We start from the raw sequence: 25,298 nt of genomic DNA, 5'->3' as shown, positions 1-25,298 counted from the left end.
TTGGCATACAACACAGTTGTACTATTATTAGACCTTGACATAGAAGTTGTCTGTATCGAAATACCAATTGTTATTTTGTGTAATGTGTGACATCTATTGGATATGGTGGCAGTATCATCTGTAGTCACGAGTCAAAAGCTATATTGCAGGATTTTTATTTTTGCCATGTCTAAAATCGTGTTACATTCTCATTGCAGTACAGGTCAAGTGACTCAAGTCCACACACTGTTTATTAAAAAAACAAACCTTTATTGTCATGAACAGTATTACAGATACAGTAAATGGCATTCATCATAACTAGACACGATAGCCATCCTCAAACAGGTGGAAAGTTAACTCAGACCTACCTGTGTAAGGAAATCTGAAATGCAGCATAGGTAGATCGTGGGAGAAGTACGCAATAGACAACCCTGAATAATGCAACAGACATCACTTCAGAAACTCAAAGCTAGTCATGATTCAAGTACAAAATAAACACACACACAAATCAATGTCACATGAAACATTCAACAAGCAGGCTCAACCAGCATAAAAGAAGTGGATGCATCTCAGGAAACACTCCGTTTGAAACTGACCGCCATAACATATCACTGTTTGTAACTGTCAAAGAAAATAAAAAGAGTTCGATGTTTTTCTATGAATTCAAATGTGTAAACTGTCAACCATGCATCAACACCAACTGCAGCTTGTGTGAGGTGTGATAAATAAGCCCAAAGTCCATGAGGAGTGCTGGTTAGCCTCCCAGCACTGTGTAAAGATCGTATGAACTATCCAGTCAACACGTGGCTGTACACTAAATCCTTAGCGTGTGTGTGCAGAAGTAAATGAACTAGAGTCTAGCAACGCAACAAATAAATGACAACTACAGAATCACCTGCAAGCATGGTAAAGCTATACTAACGTGTGACCACATCCTGCCAGTGGAAAACGGATGTATAAACAGTATGTCTCATAATTTCACTATAAATAAGAATGTCTATGTTGGTGTCAACATATGTTGAAGGCAACAATTGGGGAAATTATTATGTTCAGCACTAAAGTGCTAGAAATAATTCACACCCAGTCCATCGTTAGCAGTGTCTCACACTACTCCAGTAGGGCTGAAACAAACCCTTTATTATCCGTTAATCTGCAAGGTTTTCCATTTTTAGTTTAGAGTAAATAACATTGTTGAAATGAATGTAGTTATAGCCTAAATGATAAATAATTTGCCTGTTTTTTTTAACCAACCTTCCATAGATATCCAGATATTTAAGTATTAACTTTAGTATTTGCACTCCATTACCAATTGTATTTCATTCATTTTGCATTTGAAGTTTTCACTGATCAACTTATCAAGTTGTTTTAACAATACTTAAGGGTCAAATGTTTCAGGGACTTTACTCTTCATCGAACGTTTATCTTTTTACCCATGAAGATGGCTGGGAGGTTCAAGTGTCTGTCAGTAGCGGAAGGCATCGCGGCTTTAGGTCCCGAGGTCCAGTTTTCTGTGAAAGACTTCTACATTACACGTTTCTGCTAGAGTGAAGTTTTAAGCAAATTGGAATGATCCAACGTCAATAAATGTGACAAAAACGGCTCAATCATACTATAAATAACGGTAAAAAGTGTGGCATTGTTATAACTTGGACCTATAACTTTGGTACACTTAATGAACATGTATATGCAGAGTATTGACTGAGGAGATGACAACTTAAAGGGGAAAGGAAATGCCATTTTGACACTTTGTAATGCTTTACTTGATCTGGTGTTTCCAAAAAAACCCTCCTTTATGTTTGTCTATCTATTCTCTTGCAAAACGTCAGTCATATAGATACCCTTTTAATAATTCATATATGACAACAGCTAGCGTTGTTTTTTCGTCATCTTGGTGTGTGAATATAGTCCCCGTCTGTTGAGAGTTTGGAGAGTAACTCCAGAGGCCGAGTTCATTTCTCGATCAAGCCACCATCTTTTAATTTGAAGTAGAAGAACTTCTCCAGGGTGTTGGCACTCTTGCAGTACTCGCTGTCCGGAGGGTTGTACTCACGACAGTTGGTGATGATTCGCTGCAGGTCGGCAATGAAAAGCTTCTTGGTCACATAGTATCTGTTCTTCAGTCTCTCCGTCATGGTTTTCAGGTCTGTGGGGCAAAGCCATCATCCATGTGAATAATAAGCATTGAATGAGGGACGTATGATATGAACAGGACCTAAACAACAGAATCATGAAGAATTTAAAGGACTTCTGTATAATTTAACCAGATTCTCGCTCACCGATGGGAAAACGGATGATCTCGTAGTAATCCGGAGCCTCCGATTTTTTCACTGGTTCCATGAAGGGCCAGGCATCAGGATGAGTCTGATCAGGAAATAAAGAGCTGCTTATTCCATAGCCGTGCTGTCATAAATATATATATTAATGCGCATTTATGATTTATGAACAGAAAAGCTGTATGAAAAAAAAGGCACAGTTTGATAAAACCTGATAAATTTAGCAAAAAAACTAAACATTTTCGGGTAAAAGATTCTGACGGAAGTACGATTTGCTCCTAGCCAGGAGACGGGAACTCAAAATGTGCATTTCTTTTTTGCATACTTTCCAAAGTTGGCCTTAAATTTGGATGACACAACTTCAGTTCTTGTCAATTGTGCATGTGTTTTCCTCTTACCTTTATCTGGGCCAGGAGGTTCTTCAACATGTTGTACAACATGTCCGGGTCCTTCACCTCTTTCCTGTTAAGTGTGCAATGATAAGTGCAATATTGACCCAACCAAAATAAGACGGTGGAGAAGGAGGAAAAACACTCTGGTTTCTAAATGAGTGGTTTGTATTTGGGGCAAAACGTGGATTTTAGTGTTAAACGATTTAGTGTTAAGTTAACTGCGACACAGGAACATAAAAGTAATGCGTTCATGAATTTGTGATTCTTTGGCGCTCGCCAGTGGCAATAATAAAACGGTGAAGTCCACATAACCATAATCAAACAACAGCATTTATAGAATTATTGCTGAAGGTTTACCCTTTGTCCTTGTTGCTGGGTTTCCAGCCGGTCTCTCCTGGAAGAAAGAAACTTGTAAGAAATATGAAAATCATTTTTTAAAATATTTTTTATTGTGAAAAAAAACCAAGACTCACTTATGCCTGGAATGCTCTCCACCGGGATCTGTCGCACGCCTTCTTTGAAGCAGGTGAGACCCGGGTAAACCTTCCTGATCTGGCTCTGTTTCCTCTCAATCAGCTTCTTAATGATCTGTTTGACAAATTAAGATGTGTGTGGTTATTAAAAGCACATCGATTCAGAGCAGAAACATGATCCAGCTTTAATATAGTCTCACATACCTCCTTCTGTCTTTTAATGATATGAGAGAGCTCAGTGTAAGGGATCCTGGGGTTCAGCTCACACTCCATGAGGGTGGCTCCCTCGTAGTCTTTGATGTATCCCAGATAACGAGTCTTCGGCACTTTGATGTCTTTGGAAAAGCCCTGCGAGGAAAGAGCCAATTACTAAAAAAAGGAGGAGGAGGAGCAGGAAGATGGGATCAGAGCTGATGCACAGGTCCTTCCTGCAGTACCTGCTTCTTGAAGTAGCCGATGGCGTACTCGTCGGCGTAAGTGAGGAAATAGAGGATGTTGTGTTTGATGTGGTACTCTTTCAGGTGGTTCATCAGGTGGGTACCGTAGCCCTTACATTAAAGAAAGGACAAGCGATTTTAAACATTAAAGCATCTCCGTACCATTTTAAACTTTCCTTACGCAACTGTTTAGCATTTAGGGGTACGGTGGATGAAAATAAATAACGGGCGAACGATTGGTCGTTATATACCTTGACTTGCTCATTGGATGTGACGGCACAGAAGACGATCTCTGTGAAGCCCTGAGTGGGAAACATCCTAAAACAGATGCCTCCGATGACGCGGCCATCTTTGATAAGGGCGAGGGTCTTGTGCTTCCTGTGGACATTGGGAGGACATCAGAACGGAGCGCAGCGATCCGATGGGGGCATGTGGAGTGAGAGCATCTACTTACGGGTCGAACACCAGCCGTGTGATGTACTCTTTGGGCATGCGAGGTAACTGATGGGAGAACACATTCTGCAGGCCGACAAGCCACATCAGGATCTTTTTGTTGGACTTCTGGGAAAGTGAGTTTCCGATGACGTGGAACTCGATGATCCCCCGTCTCTCTTCCAGCCTGGCCGTCTCATCACGGGCAGCATTTGGGGTCAGCAGATTAGTCTGGAGATATAAACAAACACTGAGTAATACAGTCAAACATTTATAGATGTGACGCTTTAATAAACTAAACGTCTCACCTCTGGTCCGAGCATTGCAGCAGGGTCAGTGATGGTCATCATGACTTCGTTGACCAGCTCCATAGGAATGTCTCCCATCACACGGATCCGCTTAGCATCCTCCAGGGTCAACGCCTCCGGAAGTTTCCGTTTCTCTCCTGAACAGATGTGACAAAACCACAACTTTAAAAGGTCTCCTATTATGCTATATTTTAACAACATATCGTAGGGCAACATCTATACAAAACATGTCTGTGAAGTGTTTTGCTCAAAATACCAAACAGATTGTACCTGAAGTTCTGATTCTGTGACCGTCGCTTTAAATTTGAAGCTAACCCTAACAACTCTAAGACCCCCCGCAGGCATCCTGCTGAATACACAGACACACAGAGGTGCTGCGGAGGGGATTCAGCTTGCGACTGTAGATTGGGGACGATAGGTTGGGATGTGTCACGTGGGCGGGACGTTGCCAGGACTTCAATTTAAAGCCAGCCCACATTTCGGTTATGACGTCATCGAACCGAACCGAAGCAGTTCGTTTGTACCCCCGTTTTTAGAGATGTGGGTAAGGAGGAAAAGAGAGGGTTGTATTTTCTGACACTTTGTGAGTCTCCTTATACACCGGGGACACATATTTATGTATCAAAGACAGTAAAAAGTGATAGGGGACCTTTAAGCAATGGGAGGAGTCAGCTACCAATGAATTTAGAATACTTAACTTAATAATTAATTTCACTGTTTAACAAAACATGAAATACATTCATCTTCTTTGAGTTGTATCCACTACTGGCCCTCCTTACTTCTTACTGAATAACATCCACTTGATAGTAATTGACGTTTTTTTTTTAGTCCTGTGCTCGATCATCTTCGGGTATCTTTAGAGCAGGGGTGCCCAACCAGTCGATCGCGGTCTACCAGTCGATCGCGGGCTGAGTTCCAGTCGATCACGAGAAAATGTTGTGTGTAGGCCAGGGGTGGCCAACCTGCGGCTCTCGAGCCACATGCGGCTCTTTGCCCAGTCTCATGCGGCTCCTCAGTACATATGGAATTTTAATTGTGTGGGGTTTTTTGTGCATATGTATCCAGGTTCAAAAAGGGTTAACGACACACAAGTTCCAGGCCAATCGTTACACAGAGTTTTCGACACAGAAGTGCTTTAGCCAATCAGAATGCAGATCCTGCAGTACAGGAGGCGGGTTCTACTGCACTCGCGATGTGACAGGGAAGGGAGAGATCTGCTTCTGAACGGCGAAAAATAAAACTCAGATAAAATACAATACAAAGTTGTCAAATCAAAACGGTAACACTTTGCAGTTGTAGTTGTGTGAGAGGGCCTGTTCACGGAAAGCTGGCCACCGACACAGAAGGACTCCTGAGTTGCTGAATCGCCTTAACGAAATAAATAAGAGAGAAAGTGCATCTCTGTCAGCAGAGCTTCTGCCAGTCTTAGGGTTAGGTAAAAGTTGAGATAGTTATCATGAGAGGATAATTAACTAAAATACACTTAATTTATTTTTAAATAACTGTCATGAAGCAGTATTTGAACCAACCTTAGTCATGGGTTTGTTTTAAATACAAACATTTAAATATTGTAAGCCAGATTTGTAAAGGAGTGTTCAACGCAATGAATGCCAACTTAGTTCAAAAAACCAACATGCATAGTAATACAAAAATAGTTTTCACATGATTAAGTGAGAGTGTGTGTGAGGCAGTGCACACAATCTTAATGGCTGAAAATAACTGGCCTCTAGTCTTAATACTGATTTCTGTCAATATCAAGGTGTGTGACATTTAAAGGAAGTCTGGCTGAGCAGAGGTATGTGTGTCTGTCTGTGTGACAGAGTGTCTATCTATTGGAGTGTGTGTCTTTGAGTGTGTGTGTCTGTGTCAATTATTGTACATTTTTAGATTTTCATTTTCTATGTGTGAGAGATAGAGGGGCACAGAGGAATAGAGTGAGGGAGCACACCAGTGGCGTAGCTATACCTATTTTAGGTGAACTTCAGCCCACCTAAAAAAAATAAATCCCACCCAAATGAACATTTTGAAATTGAAGAGAAAAATGTATATATATATATATATATATATATATATATATATATATATATTTTATGTCTCACATTAGTGTTGAGAGTTGTGCCCCCTCCCCTTACCAAGACCACACAGTTCTATTGTGTAGCCTCTTAATTTTGCTCTCAAAGTGCACCAGAAGCATGCAATTCACTTTAAAATGTTTTTAAAAATCTGCCCGGGGAAGCATGCCCCCGGACCCCCCTAGAGGATGTGAAGTCCACCCCACTCAAACTTCAAAACTAGCTATGCCCCTGGAGCACACAGAAAGGGTGAGAGCAAAAGAGAAAGGGCAAGAGAGAAGTGGGCTGACATACATCCACGATGTGTGTACGATGTGGCTCTTTGCAGTAACACAGTCAAATAATTGTCTCTTCGTCTCTGACTGGTTGGCCACCCCTGGTGTACGATATCCTCCTACTGTTGTGTAAAATAGGCCTACATTAAAACTTCCAACCTAAAACATCTTAAATAGGCACAATGAACTGCTGATTGCAGCTATAGTAAAGTAGATCAGGCATAATCAAAGAATCTCACGCGCTTCTTTCTATCTGCGTGTGCATGGTATGGTTGCTAGGTTCTAACTAAGGACTCGGAAGGGCGTGAGAATCTTGACTAGAGGTAGTGGATACTACCATGGCGGCAGAAGCTAAAAAATCTAAAACTTATCATTTTCATTCAGAGGGAGGAGGATTAGTTTTTCGTGTATTCGAATGCCAAGTCCATCTGTCTTATCTGCAATGCAAATGTGGCTTTACCAAAGAAAGGAAATTTGGAGCGGCATTTCAAGACGGTCCACAAGAGCTACGATACAAACTTCCCAGCTAAATCACCACTGCGCGCCCGAAAAGTCAAGGAATTGAAAAGTCAGCTAGCAGCACAACAGTCCATTTTTACCAGGCCCAATACCACGAGGAAGGCTGCAACCATAGCTTCTTATCGTGTCTGTCGTGTTCTTGCAAAAGGAAAGAAATCTTTCAAGGAGGGTGAGATTGTGAAAGAAGCGATTTTAAAAATCGAAAGGAGATGTCTGCTATTCAGGATGTGCAGCTATCAAGAAATTCTGCTACACAGAGATGCGAGAGAATGGCGGAGGATGTTGAACAGCAATTGAGGAATGATATTGACACGCGAGTGTTTTTCTCTGCAATTCGATGAATCCACTGATGCTGTGGATGTGGCTCAGCTATGTGTGCTCATTAGAATGGTTTTCGACAATATGAGTGTAAAAGAAGAGCTGCTGACCATTTTACCTTTGAAAGGGCACACAAGAGGCACAGATATGTTTCAGGTTTTTATGGAATTTGTTAGTAAGAGCAAGTTGCCCCTCTTCAAACTCATCTCCATTACAACCGATGGGGCTCCAGCAATGATTGGACGTACTGCTGGGTTTACTGGATTGTGCAAACAGTCTGAATCTTTCCCGGATTTCCTGAATTACCATTGTATAATTCACCAGCAAGGGTTGTGCGGGAAGATTTTAAATATGAAAGACGTGATGGATGTGGCTAACAAGTTTGCGTGTTCTGTTCCGACCAGGAGTCTGCAGAGGTGATTATTCCGTGCGCAACTGGAGGAGACCCGTGCAGAACACACAGATCTGCTGCTGCACACAGACATAAGGTGGCTCAGCAGAGGTACATTTCTTAAATTTAAGAAATTAAGAATTTCTGAAACGTTCAAACCATGCTGAATATGCACAGCTAGAAGACAGTCAGTGGCTCCTGGATTTAGCCTTTCTTACTGATCTGACTGACAAGCTCAATAACTTGAATCTAGAGCTGCAGGGTAAGAGCAAACACATCATCAACATGATCAGCCCCGTGAACACCTTTAAAAGCAAGTTACAGCTGCTATCAAGCAGGTTGCAACAGTGTGATCTGCGGAACTTTCCACACATGGACACAGAACTTAAGCGTCAGGGCAAAGACTGTGCGGAGCCTGAGAGTGCACGTTATGATGATCAAGTGCAAAGCATCTTTAGCAGCAGTTTACTGACTTTGCATCCATTGAGCCTGTTGTCAGTTTTCTCAGTTTTCCATTTGGGGAAAATATAGATGTGGATTGTATAACGTCCAAAGTGGCATCACTCTTCAACCTGGATAGCGGTGCTATTGAGAATGAGATCCTCACACTAAATAATGACATTGAGCTCAAATCAAGAGCTACACCTGACACAAATGTCCAATTCTGGAATCTAATGCAGAAAGAGAAGTACCCCAACCTCAGACAAACAGCAAAGAATTTGACTGCACTTTTTGGATCAACATATTTGTGTGAGTCTGCCTTTTCACATATGAAAATCATTAAGTCAAAATACAGATCCACCATGACTGATGACCACCTTGCGGCCTGCTTACGGATGGCACTCAGCTCCTACTGTCCGGACTTTGAGAGACTAGCTTCCTCCTCTCAGTGCCAGAAGTCCCACTAAGGTAGAGAACCACTTTTCCAACTTGAATTAGGCATTGTATTAATTCGGTTGTATGTTGTTGTGTTGTTACGGGCCAGTCCTAGGCCTACTTGTGCTTATTCTTTGCACAACGTACATTTACTTCAATACATGTATTATCATTTTAAAAACTTGATCTGTGTCAGAAAATTGTGTTATTATATAGGTGCACAATTAATTGTGGCTACGCTATGGCTTTCGATATGGCTTGGTAGATCTCGACACACTATCAACTTTAAAAGTAGATCTTGGTTCAAAGAAGGTTGGGCACCCCTGCTTTAGAGTATTCTTGACCTAATTCTTTTTCTACGCAAGAACAACCTCTACGCACACTCAAGAGAACATTTGAGAGCTGCCCATTTTTTTGCACAGTAACGACAGTTTTGAGCTTTGAGAACGAGCCATGAATCTGCGCTGCACTCCCAGGGTTAGTGAGGGTTTAATGAATCATCATCCATTAAGGTGGGTTAGCTGCCTTACAGGATATTAATGTTGCACAATACTCCTACAGTCTTCTAACTTTTCTCTAAGGGTTCTGCTGTAGCTACTGAGGGACTGGCAGGAGGGTGATGGAGGATCAGAGAAGCCAAGCTGCCCACCTGTGATTGCCTCTGCTCCTCCGGGGTCTGAGCTGCCCAGAGAGGAGATGCTGCTCAGACCTTTGGACAGAGCGGGGGAGCCGGAGACTGCAGCCGGACTGATCACTGCAACGGAGACAAACCAAGGTACAGGTAAATAATTACAAAACAGGAGCTGTTTCACGAGTGCAGCTCTTATTTTCATTCATAACATGATTACGGTTTTAACTATGCTTTCTTTATAGGTACATTTATACTGTGTCCATTAAATAAACTATAGTTACCTAGCTAACGATTTGTGCTCTTAGCAAGTTTTAATACCTCCATGTTTCGACTTTTGCAGTTGCACTACTCGGGCAAATTGCTTCTGTGCACATGCATGTTTGCTCAATGCACAAATAATGTATATTACCGATGGTATTATAATGTATATAGCTTATTGAATTTCATTTGTCTGATTTAGTATTTGTGTTATTTGTTCTTAATCTGTTTTATAACCATTTACCGTGCTGCTTTGCATGCTGTAAAGTGTGAATTCCTCTAGAGTTTTAAACCCTAGAAGAGTGAATATTTAAATTGAGAACAGAACTTTTATGAACAATCCAAAGGCTGAATCATAAGCCGTTGGTTTTATAAACTGTGACCTACTTGTCTCATCCAAATAAATAAGATTGTAGTTAAAGAGCTATCATGGTATGAAGTCTCCCCCCCACCTGTCTGATGTCCCAGCTGTGTGCCGTCAGAGGCGGGCATAGTGAAGTCAGCCTCCCAGATGGGGGAATTATCGCCATAGATTTCCTCCTCCAGCATGGACAGGAACCTGAAGACATTCAGTATAAAATGTTATAGCAGAAAGGTAAATAAGGCAGCTGGGGAGGCTGAACAAAGCTGTGGACCCCGGCTGTGAGCTACACAACTAAACCCTACATATGGTTTCAGAAAGAAATCAGAACCACTCTGTCCCTTCTGTTTACAGTTCAAGGCGAGACACTACAGGTGAACTTTTTTAACTTAAAGATATCAGCTTGAAATGTATCCAGTTAATTACTTACATTAAGACAGTTGTTTTTTTATTACAGGTTTTCTGAAATAGCATGTTTAAATATGCAAATGAGCCCTTAACTATTGGAAATTACCATATTTTGGATATTGGATAAGTCAGGTTCAAAATTCTTGTTTCATTTTGTAGTCATATTAGAATCTAAAGTTTTTACAGAAGGGATTTTGGATATCTCTTTTTATCACTACATAAGTACAAGCCCCCTTTGTACTTTCATGATTGGTTGCTGATACAATGGAAATGACCATATTTGGAGCCGTGACATTGTGCAGGAGAGACGGAGCTTTACAACGATAGCTGTGACTACAAGGTGCAAACAACGGTCGCAGTACTATATGTTGCGTTAGAATGCTAACTTTTGGTAAATTTAGGAGAAACCTACAGACGCAAATAGACAAATTATAGTAAAATAAACACCTAAATGTGTGTTTAGTACATTTTCCTTCCAAAAGATTGAAAGAAAACATGTTATGGAATGAAAATAGCACAAAATCTCAAAATGTACCAGTGCATTAAAAACGTTGTCTCGCCTTAAAGTTAGAAATAAAGTCCTGTGCCTTGACCCTGATTATAGCAGGCATCATGGTGACCTTTTATATTAATGAGATTTATACTGCTTGATTATTGCTCCTTATGCTCATGTGTTACCTAGTATAGCAGTGCACTGTTTAGTTTGCATCAGCATCTCTACAAATTTCAGATGCAAGACAAGTAAATGACTATTATATTTAGATATCCCCCCCCCCCCAATATACTGAGGAATACATTAAAATATAAAAAAAGGGAAGCTTTTTGGATCAAGCCATCATTGAAGCTCTCACTTGATTTCAAGGATCTGCTTACTTGGGAAAGTGTGTAAGGATGAGTGTGCGTTTCTCTGGGAGCAGTTTATCCTTCTCCACTCGGAACTTCTCCAGGAGCTGCCGCCGGGTCACAGTGAAGATGGACTTGAGCAAGCTGCGGCCAAACACGTGGGTGGTCTCATAGCGCGGCAGGCTGTCGTTACTCTGGGGGACGTGGCAGTAGCACAGCCACCTAGGAGTCATAAAGAAAGAACACTGCTAATGTACAGACTGATAAACATCCGAAACACAGATCTAAAAGGTGAACATATGTACCTGCTTTCTAAAACAACAACACACCCACACACCTGGTGTAGTCCACTTTATATGCCGTCCCATCGTCTTTCTGGGTGCGCTGGCGGTACTGCGTAGGTGTCTCCAGCTTCCAGTAATTGAGGCACAAGAGGAACATCTTTGACAGCTCAAACATGGTCTGCCTTTCCTTTGGTGCCAGGTGGCTGAACTTGTACTGAACAAAGTTCAAAACCCCCTTTATGAGAAAAAAAGGATAGATCAGGAAAAAGAGGCAGAAGAGGAAAAAGAGAGTAAGATATTTGTGACATTAAACAACCTGTAGTTTCTTAAAGTGTAACAGTATGTCACCTGCTCAATGTTGGGCTTTTCAAAGGGAGGACTTCCGAGGGATCCCTCTACGACTGGCTGGCTCATCTGCAGGATGCATTTCCTCAGCAGCTAAGGGACAGTTGTGCATGTTGTTAAACTGGGTAAGATATTTAATAAACATGGGAATCAGTTATAGGTTGGTCTGGTTTACCTGTCACACTGCTTACCTTGAATAGGTAGAAGTAGACCTGTTTGGTGTCAGTGTCCTCCTCTTTGTGTACAGACATAAAAAGGTTCTCTACATCCACCACCATCCCCAACAGCCTGTTTATCTCCTCCTCAGACACATTCTCCAAGTGGGACACATGGTCAGCTGTAAGCAAGGCATTACATAAAATATAAGTCCAAACAGTAAGATTTCAAACAATACTGTGAAACAAGAAGTTGCTGTAATATAGCTGCATTTGCTGTTTGTGGATAAGCCGATGTGTATGTGGAGGATGGTTTGTACCCAGAGCATGTCCACAACTGCGGCAGGGCTCGCTCAGGCTGGCGGCTTGCTGCTGCAGGTCCATCCGTGTGGCTGATGGTGGATTTGGGTTTTTCCATCCATTGCACTTGCATGTGTCATTGGCCTGACAACAATCGCAAAAAATGGTCAACACCAAATAAAGGGACTTAAACAGCCTATGAATGACAGTGAGGTTAGGCTAGCTGACAATGCATTCATTTCCAAGACTTAACGTTAATGTGAATGGTAAAGGTGTACGGGAAACTCGCTACATAGCTTGCTAGTTAGCTTCAAAAGTTAACAATCACCTCAAATCATTACGCTATTCGTTTATACTTTTGCTTGCAGTGTCTTGACTGTGCTACCATTTGCTATCCCACATACACTGATGCTAATACTACCCGGGGAGTGCTTTGTTGTGGTGAACTTTGGCTAGCCAAGCTAGCTACCTTGCATGCGGAGAATACGCCAAGTTTCTCAAGCTTTTTCGCCCGTGGGAAAGCTCGGACTTGGGCTTTCTTCTGGCTTGCACGTTGTTGCTGACTAAGTCCCGGTCTGGCCGGGTCACTACTCGCTGACCCAGAGCCTGTCGCGGCAGTACTGGACCCAGCTGAGCCAACAGACTGGGCTTGGAGAAGCCGGGGTTGCAAGGCCTGCGCCGCCGGGTCCGACATGTCCACGCGCTGCTATTCCTCTGCTCCCGTTTACCTCATATGCTGCCTTCAAGTGCTGTCGGCAACATGCGTGTTAAGAGGACCGACGCAATGTTGAGATGTGTGAATTGTTTTTTCCCCCCATGAAAACTGACGTGTTGACGACATACATTAACGATGCAATTAATATCACTGACTTCACGCTTTAAGAAGACTTTTAATCTTTCAAAGTAAAATTGTGTAGGTTTGTCACTTCAACATTCCCAACATATGTGACCACAGAGAAAGAGGCCTCATTACATCTAGTTCAAACTTATATAATCATATACATGTATCTATATTACGACCCTTACCGACACCTCTTCGCAATTGTAATGTTTTATTTTGAATGTCTTCACCGGAAGTTTTGTTAGGCCAACTCTTGAAATAGGCTTTCTTCATTGAGCTCGGAGCCCTCTAGTGGTTACAGTGCGAATCTACACCTTGGGCCATAAAAACCGAACTGAAGTATCAATCAAATCAGACCACAGTCCGATTTGATTGATTTACATATTTCAGTTACTTACTGTTTACCTCTCTAATATATGTTTATGTTAGCATGACGAGAGAGTATCACGTCTCCAAGTTGAAGTCATTTAATTTCCTGTATATTTATTTTGTATTGTCTATGTATTGCTTAATTTTAACATTTGCAAATAGTCTTCCAATAAGTCTTGTGGGTGTTCTGCCTTAAGTTTTTCAAATTACCTTTAATTATGTAGTCAACTTTTTAATCTTTTTTTCTAAGAAAGATCTTTTATGCTTAAACACACATTTTTAGGATCAAAACTTTCTTTTCTAATTTAATTTAACAATTTCTGTTCATTATAAAATGATTGCGTTAGTATTATTTTGGCAGTTAGTTTTTTTTTCAAACTAAAATGATATAATTGCAAGTAGAAATTATATTGATATTAAGGCAGATTATAATATCGCTCTTCAATCATTTTTTGTATGTAAATCAGTCAGTACACCTGCCTTGGTTGATAATGACATATTCCTCGTGGTTGGATACGCAGGTCAAGTGCACCTGAAAGCAACACATTCGCTCGCATCCCTAACCCTTTTCAAATGTCATTCAGTGTTTTCAGTCTGAAAGTCTAAACACAAGTACAAATGATCATATTCATTAAATCTGAAGTCAGAACCAAGACCAACGTTTAAAAATGAACATAAATAATGTCCCACTGGACGTTGGCATTGATTGGTCATGTGGAAATGATTAAACAGGCATACAGAAATGATACCTCCCCCTTGTTTATTGGTAAAATTACATCTTTTTTTCTTGTTTCACTACCCATTATCCCCCCCCAACCTAACAGCAGTGCTGCTGTGCAGGTACTGTTGTGCTAGTTGTTGGTGCCATAACAGGATGACACTACAGTTGAAAGCAACCCCTCCCTTGATATGGAGAGTAAAAACAAAGAGAGAAAAGAAAAGAAAAAGGAAATAAAGCTGACCATAACATCTCAATACACAAAGATGATGAGACAGAACCAGTGCATTTAATACCATAGATTTCAGAAGAAAAAAAAATGAACACATAAAAAAATCCATCACTAAATAATTAAGGTTGACAAAACATCATGTAGAGATTGGGAAAATATTGTTTTTGACAATAACTACTGATTGATTATAAACTTGAAAATTCTGATACAAATACAGCAATGTTGTCAACACACAGTTTTGATTTTGGTCAAGAAAACAAATCTTGCTTTATGTATTTGTCATTGTACACTCATGATTCAAATACATTACATTAATGCTAACATTACTTATGGGTGACAATGTTAATAACCTACTATTTACTGTATATGGTTTGAGAACATAGATGGATGTAAAACCTTAAAGGCTTTAAAATCAAACTGAACAGCCTGTGTCAAAAGAAGTGGACGTAATAATAATAATAGTGATAACAATACAATGTCATTATTCAATCTACACAGCTTTATCAAGAAGGAATTATCCGTCCATTCCTGTTCTCCACCTTCTCTCTTCGTCTTTTCCAGGAAGCTGACCCGGAACAAGACAGAAAAGTGAAGGGCTGCTGCATGCAACTGGAGGTTTGAGCAGTGTCATAAGACCATGATGGAAACACTTAAGAACTTTATGGAGCATGGGGAAGCAGGGGGGCAGAAGAGAAAGGACGGGGCCATTGAGCCTCTTTATATTCATTCCTGTTGCTTTCTTTTTTTTCTCTTCTACACAAATACAGAAACAAAAAGGTGAGCAAGATGGCCCTATTACGTGTCATCTGTGTCAATGACAATTTTTTTTTCCTTCTTCCATGAATGGGATGTTTTGTTTTTTTCCCCTTAAAGGTGACGTCAAGTGTCCATCATCAATAGAGAGGTCATGGATTGGCAAGTCCTGGGGTTAAAACATGATTCTGTAAATAGGTTGATTTCTCGCTTCAACCGTCAGATGGGTCTGGCAGTTTACTGGCCAGTGGACTCGTTTGCCAAACAGTTAATTGGTGCCGTGTTGCTCATTGGGTGGTTGGTCCGACTGTGGAGTGGTTTGACCATGGGGACATTGTTTGACAGCTGGCTAATCTCTGGTCTGGTTGATCGAAGCTGTTGATTGGTTGTGTTTGTTAGTTCCCGCCCCCACAGCACTGGCCACTCCTGCCCTGCGGTGCAGCTTCCTGCAGGTCCACGCCGCCTCTGGCTCGGCCGCCGGCCGCCGCTCCGCCCTGAGGCTCGTTCTTAGGAAGCTTCTTGGCTGTTTTGGAGTACAATAAATTAGGTTTTGCCTTAAGGCAAGATGGCGGAAGGGGAACAAATGTTAACAAATTGTTAGTTCTGAGGAGCACTTACCGATAGCCATAAAAATCTCATTGACATTCATAGCAGTCTTGGCTGAAGTTTCCATGAACAGCAAACTGTTGTCATCTGCATATGCTTGTGCTTCCTAAAATATAAATGCAACACATACAAATTGAAAGCATTTATTCATTTATTTAAGTATTAAATAAATGAATTGTAAACTTTATTATCAGACTGTAAAATCCTTCTTTACCTGGAAATCTATGGCTCTCTTATTGGCCAGGTCTGCTTTGTTTCCTGCCAGTGCAATCACTATGTTCGGGCTGGCTTGTCGCTGGAGCTCCTTCACCCAGTTCTTTGCACGTGTGAATGTGTCCTTTAAAAAACAACAAGCATAAACATTTGACATTGTTCCTTTAAAATGGATATCCCTGATGTTTTCAAAAGTCACATTTGAGTGTAAGAGTTAAAAAACAAAAAAGGTCTGTGGCCATCTTTACTCGAGCAATCATCAACCCGCACTGGAAGACGAGGGTCTGCAAACAAAAGACATGAGACGATCGAGGCTGGTGTCACTTACTGTGTTGGTGATATCGTAGACCACGATGGCGGCCTGGGCTCCCCTGTAGTACATGGGCGCCAAGCTATGATATCGCTCCTGTCCTGCAGTGTCCCAGATCTCAAACTTGACTGTTGTGTCATCCAAACATACTGTCTGTGTGAGGAAGGCAGCTGGAAACAGAGTAATAATACAGAATATAAAGAGCAAAAAATCACAAGTTCAAATGTTTGTCTTTTCGATGCAGGGATTGAGACCATGATGAAGGATCAGTTCTCACTGGACTTAAAGACAGTAAAAATATAAAAGTTAAAAAAGGAAACATAACTCTTCTCTCCCTTCTGCTTTCAAGTGTTATTACTGTTGGTCTTTTTCTGTTTCCTCTGAGCTTCCAACAACATAACATAACATTTCATTTGGCTTACGCTTTTTATCCAAAGCGACTTACAATAAGTGCAAAAAACCTAGAGAATAAAACTCCTAAGTGCAGAAATATTCACTTAAAGCAAGTCATACCATTGTTAGAGCTGGTGAATGGCCTAAGCTAACTCTTAAAAGTGCTTTTGAGACACTTGACAAACTGCATTTTTTCCAAAAGCCTGCGCAACAGAGAGGATGACCTGATCTCAGTGCTATGATAAAAGCGCAGTAAAACACCTATATTATTAGCAGGCAGGTTTTGCAACTTATTGATCCAGCTTAGTAGAAAGAATATTTGTTATGGCTCTCCCCCTGCACCTTCTCCGCCTCCATTAAGGAGGGTTTTTAGCATGGTAGAGTTTCCACAATTTATTTTACTCTAGTAAACTCTTACTCTAGGCCAGTTACCTTGGGATAGCTACTGTAAGCTATTTTGTTTGTTGAAAGCTTTTTGTTGAGTTGTCTTTCAGCGAAATGGTCTCTGGTAGGCAGTGATGCATTGTTGTCTAGGAATTTTATAATTTTATAAAACACAAATAATTTGGGTAGTTATTGTACTAGAGTACATCTACCATATACAAATGGGCTTTAAAGACCTACTTTAAAGAGAAGTAACTAAGTAGACTTACTCAATTACCTTCAACCCCCCTAAATGAGACTTTAGTTACACCTGGAGTAAATTCAAAAGCTAAAGTAAAGTGAACACATACTGTGTCACAACAGGCTGGCACGACTGCATACACCTCGCTGAGTCAGGCGACTGTCACATGACGGAGGAAACCTGAGCACTGACTTGTACATACTTTAAAGCTTTGTAAATCTTTGACCATGCATTCAGCTGACCACAAGATTCAGTACAAAACATGCTGACTCGCTGTAAGTCTTTGGTGTGTGTAAGCACTGAGCATCCTGTCCCCACATCCTACTGCCATATTACTCATAGCCATAGGATGTAGGAAACATGGGAAAGAAAGGCTGTTTGAACGTAAAATAAAACAAGAGATGTCACTAAACGAAGTTCCAGATGACATAACAGACCTTACAGCCTTACAGATAGTGAACGTCACATGTTCCCAGATAAAGTTTAATCGATTTATACACAGAAAATAAGTCAATTTCTCTCCTTTTTTAAGAACAAATAAGTTCCTGCTCGTCCACTTGCTGCTTTTCTGTTTTACATCAATATAAAGCTTAAGACTGTTGTTCCTTCTAAACAAGCACACTGAAGACGTCATATTGGGCTCTGTAATCAGCCGTTTGATTGATAATGAAAATGTGTTTTTTGCAACCTTACAAATGCAATATCTAAGCAATTTCTTTATGTGACAGTTATGATCAATAAATGTATCATGTTTATCAGTGTGGGTAAAGGTTGTTTTCAGACCTGTTAGAGTGTTAAGGCCTGTGGGAAATAATCAAAGATGAGAGTAAAGATAAAGCTGGCTTTATTGTTCCATAATAACCTTTCAGTTTATCGTAATTGCAGATATTTGTTTGGTTTTCAGTCTTAAGAAAGTCTAGCCTGTGACAGGAGGCCAATCACAGGCCGTTTCGGGAAGAACACGCAAAAGCAGCTGCACCAGCACAACGTTCTAATGGGGAAAGCCTGAATCACTGCAGAGAAGCTACTATTCATGCATGAGCAACCACTGCCCACACAGAAAGCAACTCAAAAAAAGGGGGAAGCTTTAAGAAATAAAGTCGGAAAATATCGGCAAAGCATTTCAGAGAGGGAGAGAAAATGTTTTTGCCCAATGACGGCAAAATTAAAGCACCTTCCCTGGCTTTAAAAAAATAATGAACAGCAAGCCCAATTTCAGAAGTCAGCCGCTCCAGTGGAAACCTGTCCCTGTGGTTTTTCCAGCTGGAGGATTTGGGCTTAACATCAGAGTGAAGAGTTTCCCTCTGTAGCCCTCAGGCTGTTCCTGTAATTTAACTCCCTAACTTTGCAAAATGTCAACAATACGGATATATAATTTTTTTAGTTTGAAACTTTAACACAAGTGTTTCACCAGCTCTTCCCCTGCCCTACAGGAGGTCCAGGAAATCCCCATTGTTCTCTCAAATCCTTCCTGTTTAAAGTAGCCTCACTCCTCTGCTACCTAAGAACAGGGGTTTCCAGGAGACTATCTAAGGACTTTTTTCTGTTCAATTCATGCTTCTATAATCAAGAAATGTAATACGTCTCTGCTCAATCAATATGAATGTCTGCCATGTGTGAGGAGCAGTGCGGCTCATGGGGAAAGTCAGGTGATCTGTTCCACATAACTGGTTCGGCCACTCCTGCAGTGCTCTGACAACAGAACACAGAGCAGCGGCTCTGAGCTGGCAGCGACATGTTTTCACTGCTTCAGCATTCATTATGGATAAAAATGTCTTAACATAAGAAAAATAGAGCTTCTGTTCAGCCACATGATCATTTATGACAATGGTAGTTTAAATAAACTCATTGATTTGGTGTCAAAATGCACATGCAGCTCCTGCAACATAATTGATTTAATTGATGGATATATTTACTCCCTCTGATACATGCAAGGTCCAGTTGCGTTGTCATTAAAGCCTTAGACGGCAGAGATTATTATGGGAACCAAAAGCCTCACCTCCGATGGTGCTCTCCTGGTACTCGTGGAACTGGCCCTTGACAAAGCGCAGCACCAAGCTGGACTTCCCCACCGCTGACTCCCCCAGCAGCACCAGCTTAAACTGGCAGATCTTGTTGCTCGCTGCCGTGCCGTTGGTCCGTGCTGGTCCACCTCGCCCTGCCATAGCGCAGTTATTTTAAATCAGGAGAAAAGGAGGAGAAGTCGGGAGAAGAGGGAGGAGGTCTGGCTGACTTGAGGCCTGGGTTGGTGCAGGGGGTAGATGAGGCTGAGACAGACGGGGTGGGGGGGGGGCAAATTCGGTCAGGCAGGTAGATGAGCCAGAGGAAGAGGAGACCTCACCAGTGGGAGCTGGAAAACATATTCAGTATGTTAAGGTTTACTCTAAACAGAACAAAGGCTTTCCATGGAAACAAATACAGGATGTTTATTATCATCAGTGATTCATAAAACAATTCAACAGAGGAATTCCTTCGGAGACAATTCATATACAATTGGATTTACCTTTTTTATTTTTTATAAATACTTTGTTTAGCCAAGATCACAATCTGACAATTATTGAGTTTAAGTTGTTGACACAGAAACACAGTGGGCGGGGCCTCCGGATAAAGAGTTTGTCATTGAACCGTGTTTAGGGTAAACAAGAGCTGGAGGAGAAAACATATTTTCTCTTTGGATTTGTCCCCTCATGCTCCCTCCCACATGTATATGGCACACTTTACAACATAGTATTACAATAATTATATGCTTTACTTTAGAAATTACTGCTTGAAAGAAATACAGAAATGATTTGAGAAATAAATGTATACACTTAAAATATTGATATTTGATTAAGTAAGTATTTTTTTAATTCAAATAACAGAAGGTGCCGTTTTCAGCCTCTCAAATACGGATATTTCTCATTTATTTCGGTTACATTTCATACATCTTTCATTTTTTGGATTATCACAAGACATTTAATGACATCACCTTTGTCAGAGTGACACCAACGAGTTATAGGAGAGAATAATCTGCCCAGCATACTGATAAAAAAACTTCCAGTGAGTCATCTCTTAAAGCTATGTCTTTATAGTGTGAACATCTTTGTGGCTGTTTCCATGTAACGATACCAAAACTAGATATATTGACTGGTAGGTCAAAAATAGAATACTTTTAACGCTGCATACTTCGCTGACCACATTTACTTTCGCATGGATCAAGCTGTACTTATAGATGGTAACTTATTTTGACTGTCTGGTAGAGTTTACCAACAGTAAAATACAGACCTATAGCCTAACACAGAGGTTAACTTTAAAGTATTTCATCATTTAGCCCAACCTATTCACACACAGTACGTGATAACAGCATTCAGAGACGGTAGAAATGAGTCAATGATTTCTCCCTTTGCTTGAGCCTACTTTGCATTTATGAAACCTTGCCTAATCTTTTTTTTCAGTGGAGTGACACACATGAGGTCAGCCAGCTTCTGCTTGGTCAAAGGACAGGAAACACAACTCAGCTCAAAGCAGGAAGTGAAGATTGCAGAAGACATTTTACTGCTGAGCATGTTAAAACTTGGGATAGCCTGAGCTTTGTCACTGACCCAACTCCTCGCAGACCAGCATACTGAAGAAAAGTGGGTTGGACTCTTGCTGAATGGAAAGGGAAATGTGGAGATCTAAAGTAAGGCGTCAGTGCTGACAGTGTTTAGAGTGTGGTTGTGCTAGGCCTTTTCTCAGCTCGCAGACTTAAGCTTCAACATGTGACAGATCATGACTGTCAAATGAAGCATGCCACTTCTGAATATTTTAGGGACAGTGTACCAACCGTGCTACGATCTTTATTATAGGAAGACATTTCTGTCATTGTTTGCAGCATTAGTTTCATTTTAGAAACCACTGTCACAGATCAGTTATTTTACCCCTTTTAATCAGATGGAAACAATTGGCTTTAAACGTTAAATATATAGTCTGTAATGTCATCACCAAATCTGTTTACTTTTGATGTCGATTTTAAAGCGGCTGCATGGAAGTAAACCTGCAAACACATCAGACATCAGCAGTGCACTTGAGGTCACACTGGACGCTAACCGACAGACTGACACCACCACACAAGGCCTGAAAGAGCAGAGGGAATCCTTCAGCGGCAGCAGAATAAAGACGCTCTGTTCACCGGCTCAAACCGACCGTCTGAAATAATTTGATTGCAAGCAGCAGAGATGAGCCGTCACCTGTTCACATTCCTGACTGGAGAAAGAAAAGATGTACTGATGGGCGGACTGAGTTTGAGAAAAAGGACTGACAAGCTAAAGTGTAACATGTAGCCTAATCAATTTTCCTCGGATTATCTTGAACAGAGTATGTGCGGAAAAACTTGAGGAAATTAGCTGGAATTCAGCTTTAGATCAACTCTAATGTGTTCCAGGCATGCATGTTTCTTCAGCAAAAATAGAATGCCTTCATTACACTGAATAATGTATTAAATTACTCATTTTGAAGACTGAGAAAACTACTTACTTTTGGATAAGACAGGTGGGTCAAATAGTCTATAACAGGCAACAGACTGCCCTCCCTAACCCTAAACCAGTAACAGTAAATACGATTAGAAGTGGCCGTGTAGCTCGCCATCAAAAGGCTCTTTGTTGCTCCGAGACAGACCTGCACACATCTTAAGCAGTCTGCGATGACGGATGCCTTGATGGCATCCCTATTGGGCTCTGAAGTCCTCGGCTGCAAAGTGGGTCACAGAAAGACTGTGGCACATGGGTCAGCGTAAGGGGGAAGAGGACGGAGCGAACAAGAAGGAGAATCTGAAATATTCATTGTGACCTCCTGTACGCTCTGCCGCCAACATGATATGCAAGCGTTTAGCAGGCATGGCAGTGCTTTCACCACCTAAATATATGAACATGTGTGCACCAATTAAATACCTGAATCAATCCACACAAAATATGTATCATTTAAATGCAAACCCGGTACAAAACAAAGACTACCAATAAAATTCCTATGAATAATGGCTGTTCACTGCTCAGTCAAAACAACTGAAAAATGCTGGAATGACTCATTAACGCCAGTAATAAAGCAAATAAATCATTCTCAGAAGCAGATAAAAGTCTATAAAACAATATAATTCTGTGTACAGTTTCTTTCAATTGTCTTATGATTCCCTGTTTGTAAGAAAAGAGGAATGTTTGTATTGTATTTTCTGTAGTTTTAGATATTTATACACAGATTGGATTCTTCTCTTTACCCTTAGCATTTTTGTTTTGAAATAAACAAACATACCCTGTTTTTTTTCCGAATGCGAGCCATGTAATTAAAACAATAACATATATATTACATTTGAAGTAACATCACAGCATGCTGACATGTATTGTCAAAAACTTCACTCAGTGACACGTCTATTTAAATAGTAGTTAAACAACCTCTGCGGCTATGGCCACTATACCAGTTTTAAGAATTCAAGTAGGGACTTGTGCTGTGCTTCTCACCTAACTTGGAGGGTGGGGTCCTGGAAGAACTGTTGGTGTCTGATATAAGGGGCAGCATCACCATCCCCTTGTCTATTATGCCTAATAGTCAGACTAGAAGCAGCCACTTTCTATGTACATTGAAACTGTATATTCAAGACCTACATGTTATTGGCAAAAAGCCTTCCTATAAACTTTGCTTAAAGACAACGAAGACACAAAAGCAGAACTGTCTCTAATGAAACAGGAAATGCTCTTGATCCAAGGTAAGCCATTCAACCGTTCAGGTTTCTAATAAAGAACGGCTTTGGAAACAGTCACTGGGAACTGGGGATGTAACACAGGAAAAGAAAAGCACTAGCATTTAGCAAGGCCAGTATGAAATCACAGCAAACACTTCCTTTTCTTATGACTTTTTTGGAAAACCACTGTACCAAAAAAAACAAAAACATGTCCAAAGCCACTTAAAGGGCAAGCAAAAACCTGCACCTCCTTGTGAAATCACTATAAAATATTCAAAAGTGACTAACTAATGAGTGACAGAATGAGCAAGAGTAGTTTGCAAAGTACCAAGTAACATAAATGTAAAATACATGAGGTTTATATATATTTATTCACGAGTATAGTCAGAGAGAAATTACCTCACATCAAGTTACCCAAGAAGCCCTTGTCCCCATCATGTTGTAGGTAATCATACAAAATGGTGCATCCAAATTTGTTCTGCAAATATTAAGAAAATGTAAGTTGGGTTTCTAGTAGGTTATCACCACTCGCTTCAAACACATACTGAGGCCATAAGGTCAAGGTAAATGAAAACACATAACTAGGTTTAAAGTGCTGACCTACAACAAACAACAGTGATCAACCATTGCGTAGCTGTCCTTAATAAACTATAGCCCAAACATTATACAGATGGTGGACAAATTATCTGCCTTTCTTTTAGTCAAGATGTGTCTCTACTTTAAGAGAACAAGGTCCATACGCAATAAACGAAACAAGAGCTCAAGCAAATACCTGTAAATCCCCTCTGTCTCAAAGGTCTAAACGTTGTTTCCCTTATTCGGCCATCGGAGCTTCAGATATAGGCATTTTTACATGCATTTGCTGTTAAATGCTAGGAGGCACAACTGCACACACATCATAATCTCAACAATGTGAACGGGCAGAATAACAAAACAAATGGTGTCAGCAGTAATGAAGTGTGAAAGTAAACGTTTTGAGGTATTGACTGACCTGAGTGTGAGGAACTGTGAACCCTATTTACCTCCCAAGACAAGTCCCTGAGTTAAAACTGCAAAGCTTATTTTGCATGCTATAAACCCATCAGACATTTCAACCATAACAACATTTCAAATTACGGTTAAAGGCAGTTTAATAATGTTTTTAGTAGATCTACTTGAATAAAAAAAGTACTTTGACAGTTAATTGTGACGATCTTAGAGTAATCATAGCATTATTGCATGCTAAAAAAGATGTCATTCATAGTTAAAATTCAATAACATGTCAAATAAAATTAAAAAAGTAAGTGGGTTGAAAATGTTTACTGTTGGTGGCCAAAACTAGCTAGCAGAATGATAAGCTAATATAGCTCGTAGTTTGTATGCTGTTTTGTGTTATAAAAACATTTAACAAATGTGTTTGTCCAACTAGCTTATTGTTAGCTATGACAGCTGGTCAAAATAAAGTGTCCCTCAATAACTTGGATAGCATAAACCTGACTAGCATGTATAACGTCAGTTATGCTAAGCAGTTTGCCAACAAGTTACTGACTAACGTCGACGAGCTAACGTCAGTATTGACATTATCAGTTTCTTAGCATTAGCACTAGCTTACTAGCGTGAATTGTCGACAAAACAATTATGCTTAACTCCGTGAAACGAATACTGGCTCCTGATGGTGTTAGCTAGGTTAGCAGCGCAAACGTCATTAGACAACTTTCCTTTTTCTCGGCCCCACGTCGTCTGCTTTTTGACATTGGACAAACGGGAGGACTCACACTTGTAATTGTCTCTGCGTGTGGCAGAGACATAAGTCTTATGCTTCTCAGTAGTGTATGCCAATGATTATTTGACATATGAAGTGGTCTCACAGGGATGGACACTCGTAGTCTATCCTGTCTGATGGACATTTCGGGTGAACCCGGACTTGGCTGATCGGTTGACCAAAATGAGACAAAGCGTGTCCAAATGCGGTTAAGAGCTCTTCGACAAGAAAGTCCAACATGCGTTAAATGTCCCTCTTCACAGCCATAATATATATTTTGAAGTTGTTTGACTTACAGTACTTTTTCTTCTTTCGCTGGTCTCATCTGAGACTGCTGTGTTCTTCTTCTGAGGCTCTGGCCTTTCTTTCCGATTAGCGATTTTTCCGGGAACGTCCCACTTTTTGTCAGCGTCTGTTTGACCAATGAGAGCAGCGGCAACACGAAGCACAGCTCTCTGCCGCACAGAGAGGCGTTCAG

General features: G+C 40.7%; 2 protein-coding genes across 2 annotated transcripts; both read right to left on the bottom strand.

Annotated features, from left to right (window-relative positions):
• Positions 1-228: 228 nt before the first annotated feature.
• kat2a (K(lysine) acetyltransferase 2A) lies at positions 229-14,242 on the bottom strand. Its single transcript, XM_063903265.1, has 18 exons — positions 12,800-14,242; positions 12,351-12,474; positions 12,067-12,212; positions 11,879-11,968; positions 11,584-11,765; positions 11,277-11,468; positions 10,087-10,193; positions 9,395-9,499; positions 4,295-4,431; positions 4,009-4,217; positions 3,806-3,932; positions 3,555-3,665; positions 3,322-3,465; positions 3,118-3,232; positions 3,002-3,038; positions 2,651-2,714; positions 2,256-2,340; positions 229-2,122 (listed from the first exon to the last, which is right to left on the bottom strand). The coding sequence occupies exons 1-18, from the start codon at positions 13,022-13,024 to the stop codon at positions 1,929-1,931; spliced, it is 2,394 nt and encodes a 797-aa protein (XP_063759335.1). The 5' UTR covers positions 13,025-14,242; the 3' UTR covers positions 229-1,928.
• Positions 14,243-14,283: 41 nt separating this feature from the next.
• rab5c (RAB5C, member RAS oncogene family) lies at positions 14,284-25,237 on the bottom strand. Its single transcript, XM_063903266.1, has 6 exons — positions 25,117-25,237; positions 19,390-19,740; positions 16,391-16,542; positions 16,064-16,186; positions 15,862-15,955; positions 14,284-15,766 (listed from the first exon to the last, which is right to left on the bottom strand). Exons 2-6 carry the CDS (start codon positions 19,553-19,555, stop codon positions 15,639-15,641), a joined length of 663 nt encoding a protein of 220 aa, XP_063759336.1. The 5' UTR covers positions 19,556-19,740; positions 25,117-25,237; the 3' UTR covers positions 14,284-15,638.
• Positions 25,238-25,298: the final 61 nt, after the last annotated feature.

This window comes from Eleginops maclovinus, chromosome 16 (genome assembly GCF_036324505.1).
Source record: "Eleginops maclovinus isolate JMC-PN-2008 ecotype Puerto Natales chromosome 16, JC_Emac_rtc_rv5, whole genome shotgun sequence".
NCBI classification, from domain to species: Eukaryota; Metazoa; Chordata; class Actinopteri; order Perciformes; family Eleginopidae; genus Eleginops; species Eleginops maclovinus.
The sequence above is the reverse complement of the archived record's forward strand: the minus strand, read 5'-3'. Positions and strand labels throughout refer to the sequence as shown.

What these genes read in the sequence shown, in the direction of transcription:
- kat2a (XM_063903265.1), bottom strand. Translation starts at nt 13,024, where the DNA reads ATGTCGGACCCGGCGGCGCAGGCCTTGCAACCCCGGCTTCTCCAAGCC. An exon ending in CATCCAATGAGCAAGTCAAG is followed by an intron (nt 3,666 to 3,805) that starts GTATATAACGAC and finishes CTTTAATGTAAG; the next exon opens with GGCTACGGTACCCACCTGAT. An exon ending in TCATTAAAAGACAGAAGGAG is followed by an intron (nt 3,233 to 3,321) that starts GTATGTGAGACT and finishes TTTGTCAAACAG; the next exon opens with ATCATTAAGAAGCTGATTGA.
- rab5c (XM_063903266.1), bottom strand. Translation starts at nt 19,555, where the DNA reads ATGGCAGGGCGAGGTGGACCAGCACGGACCAACGGCACGGCAGCGAGC. An exon ending in TCTACGATATCACCAACACA is followed by an intron (nt 16,187 to 16,390) that starts GTAAGTGACACC and finishes TGTTTTTTAAAG; the next exon opens with GACACATTCACACGTGCAAA. An exon ending in AGAGAGCCATAGATTTCCAG is followed by an intron (nt 15,956 to 16,063) that starts GTAAAGAAGGAT and finishes TTTATATTTTAG; the next exon opens with GAAGCACAAGCATATGCAGA.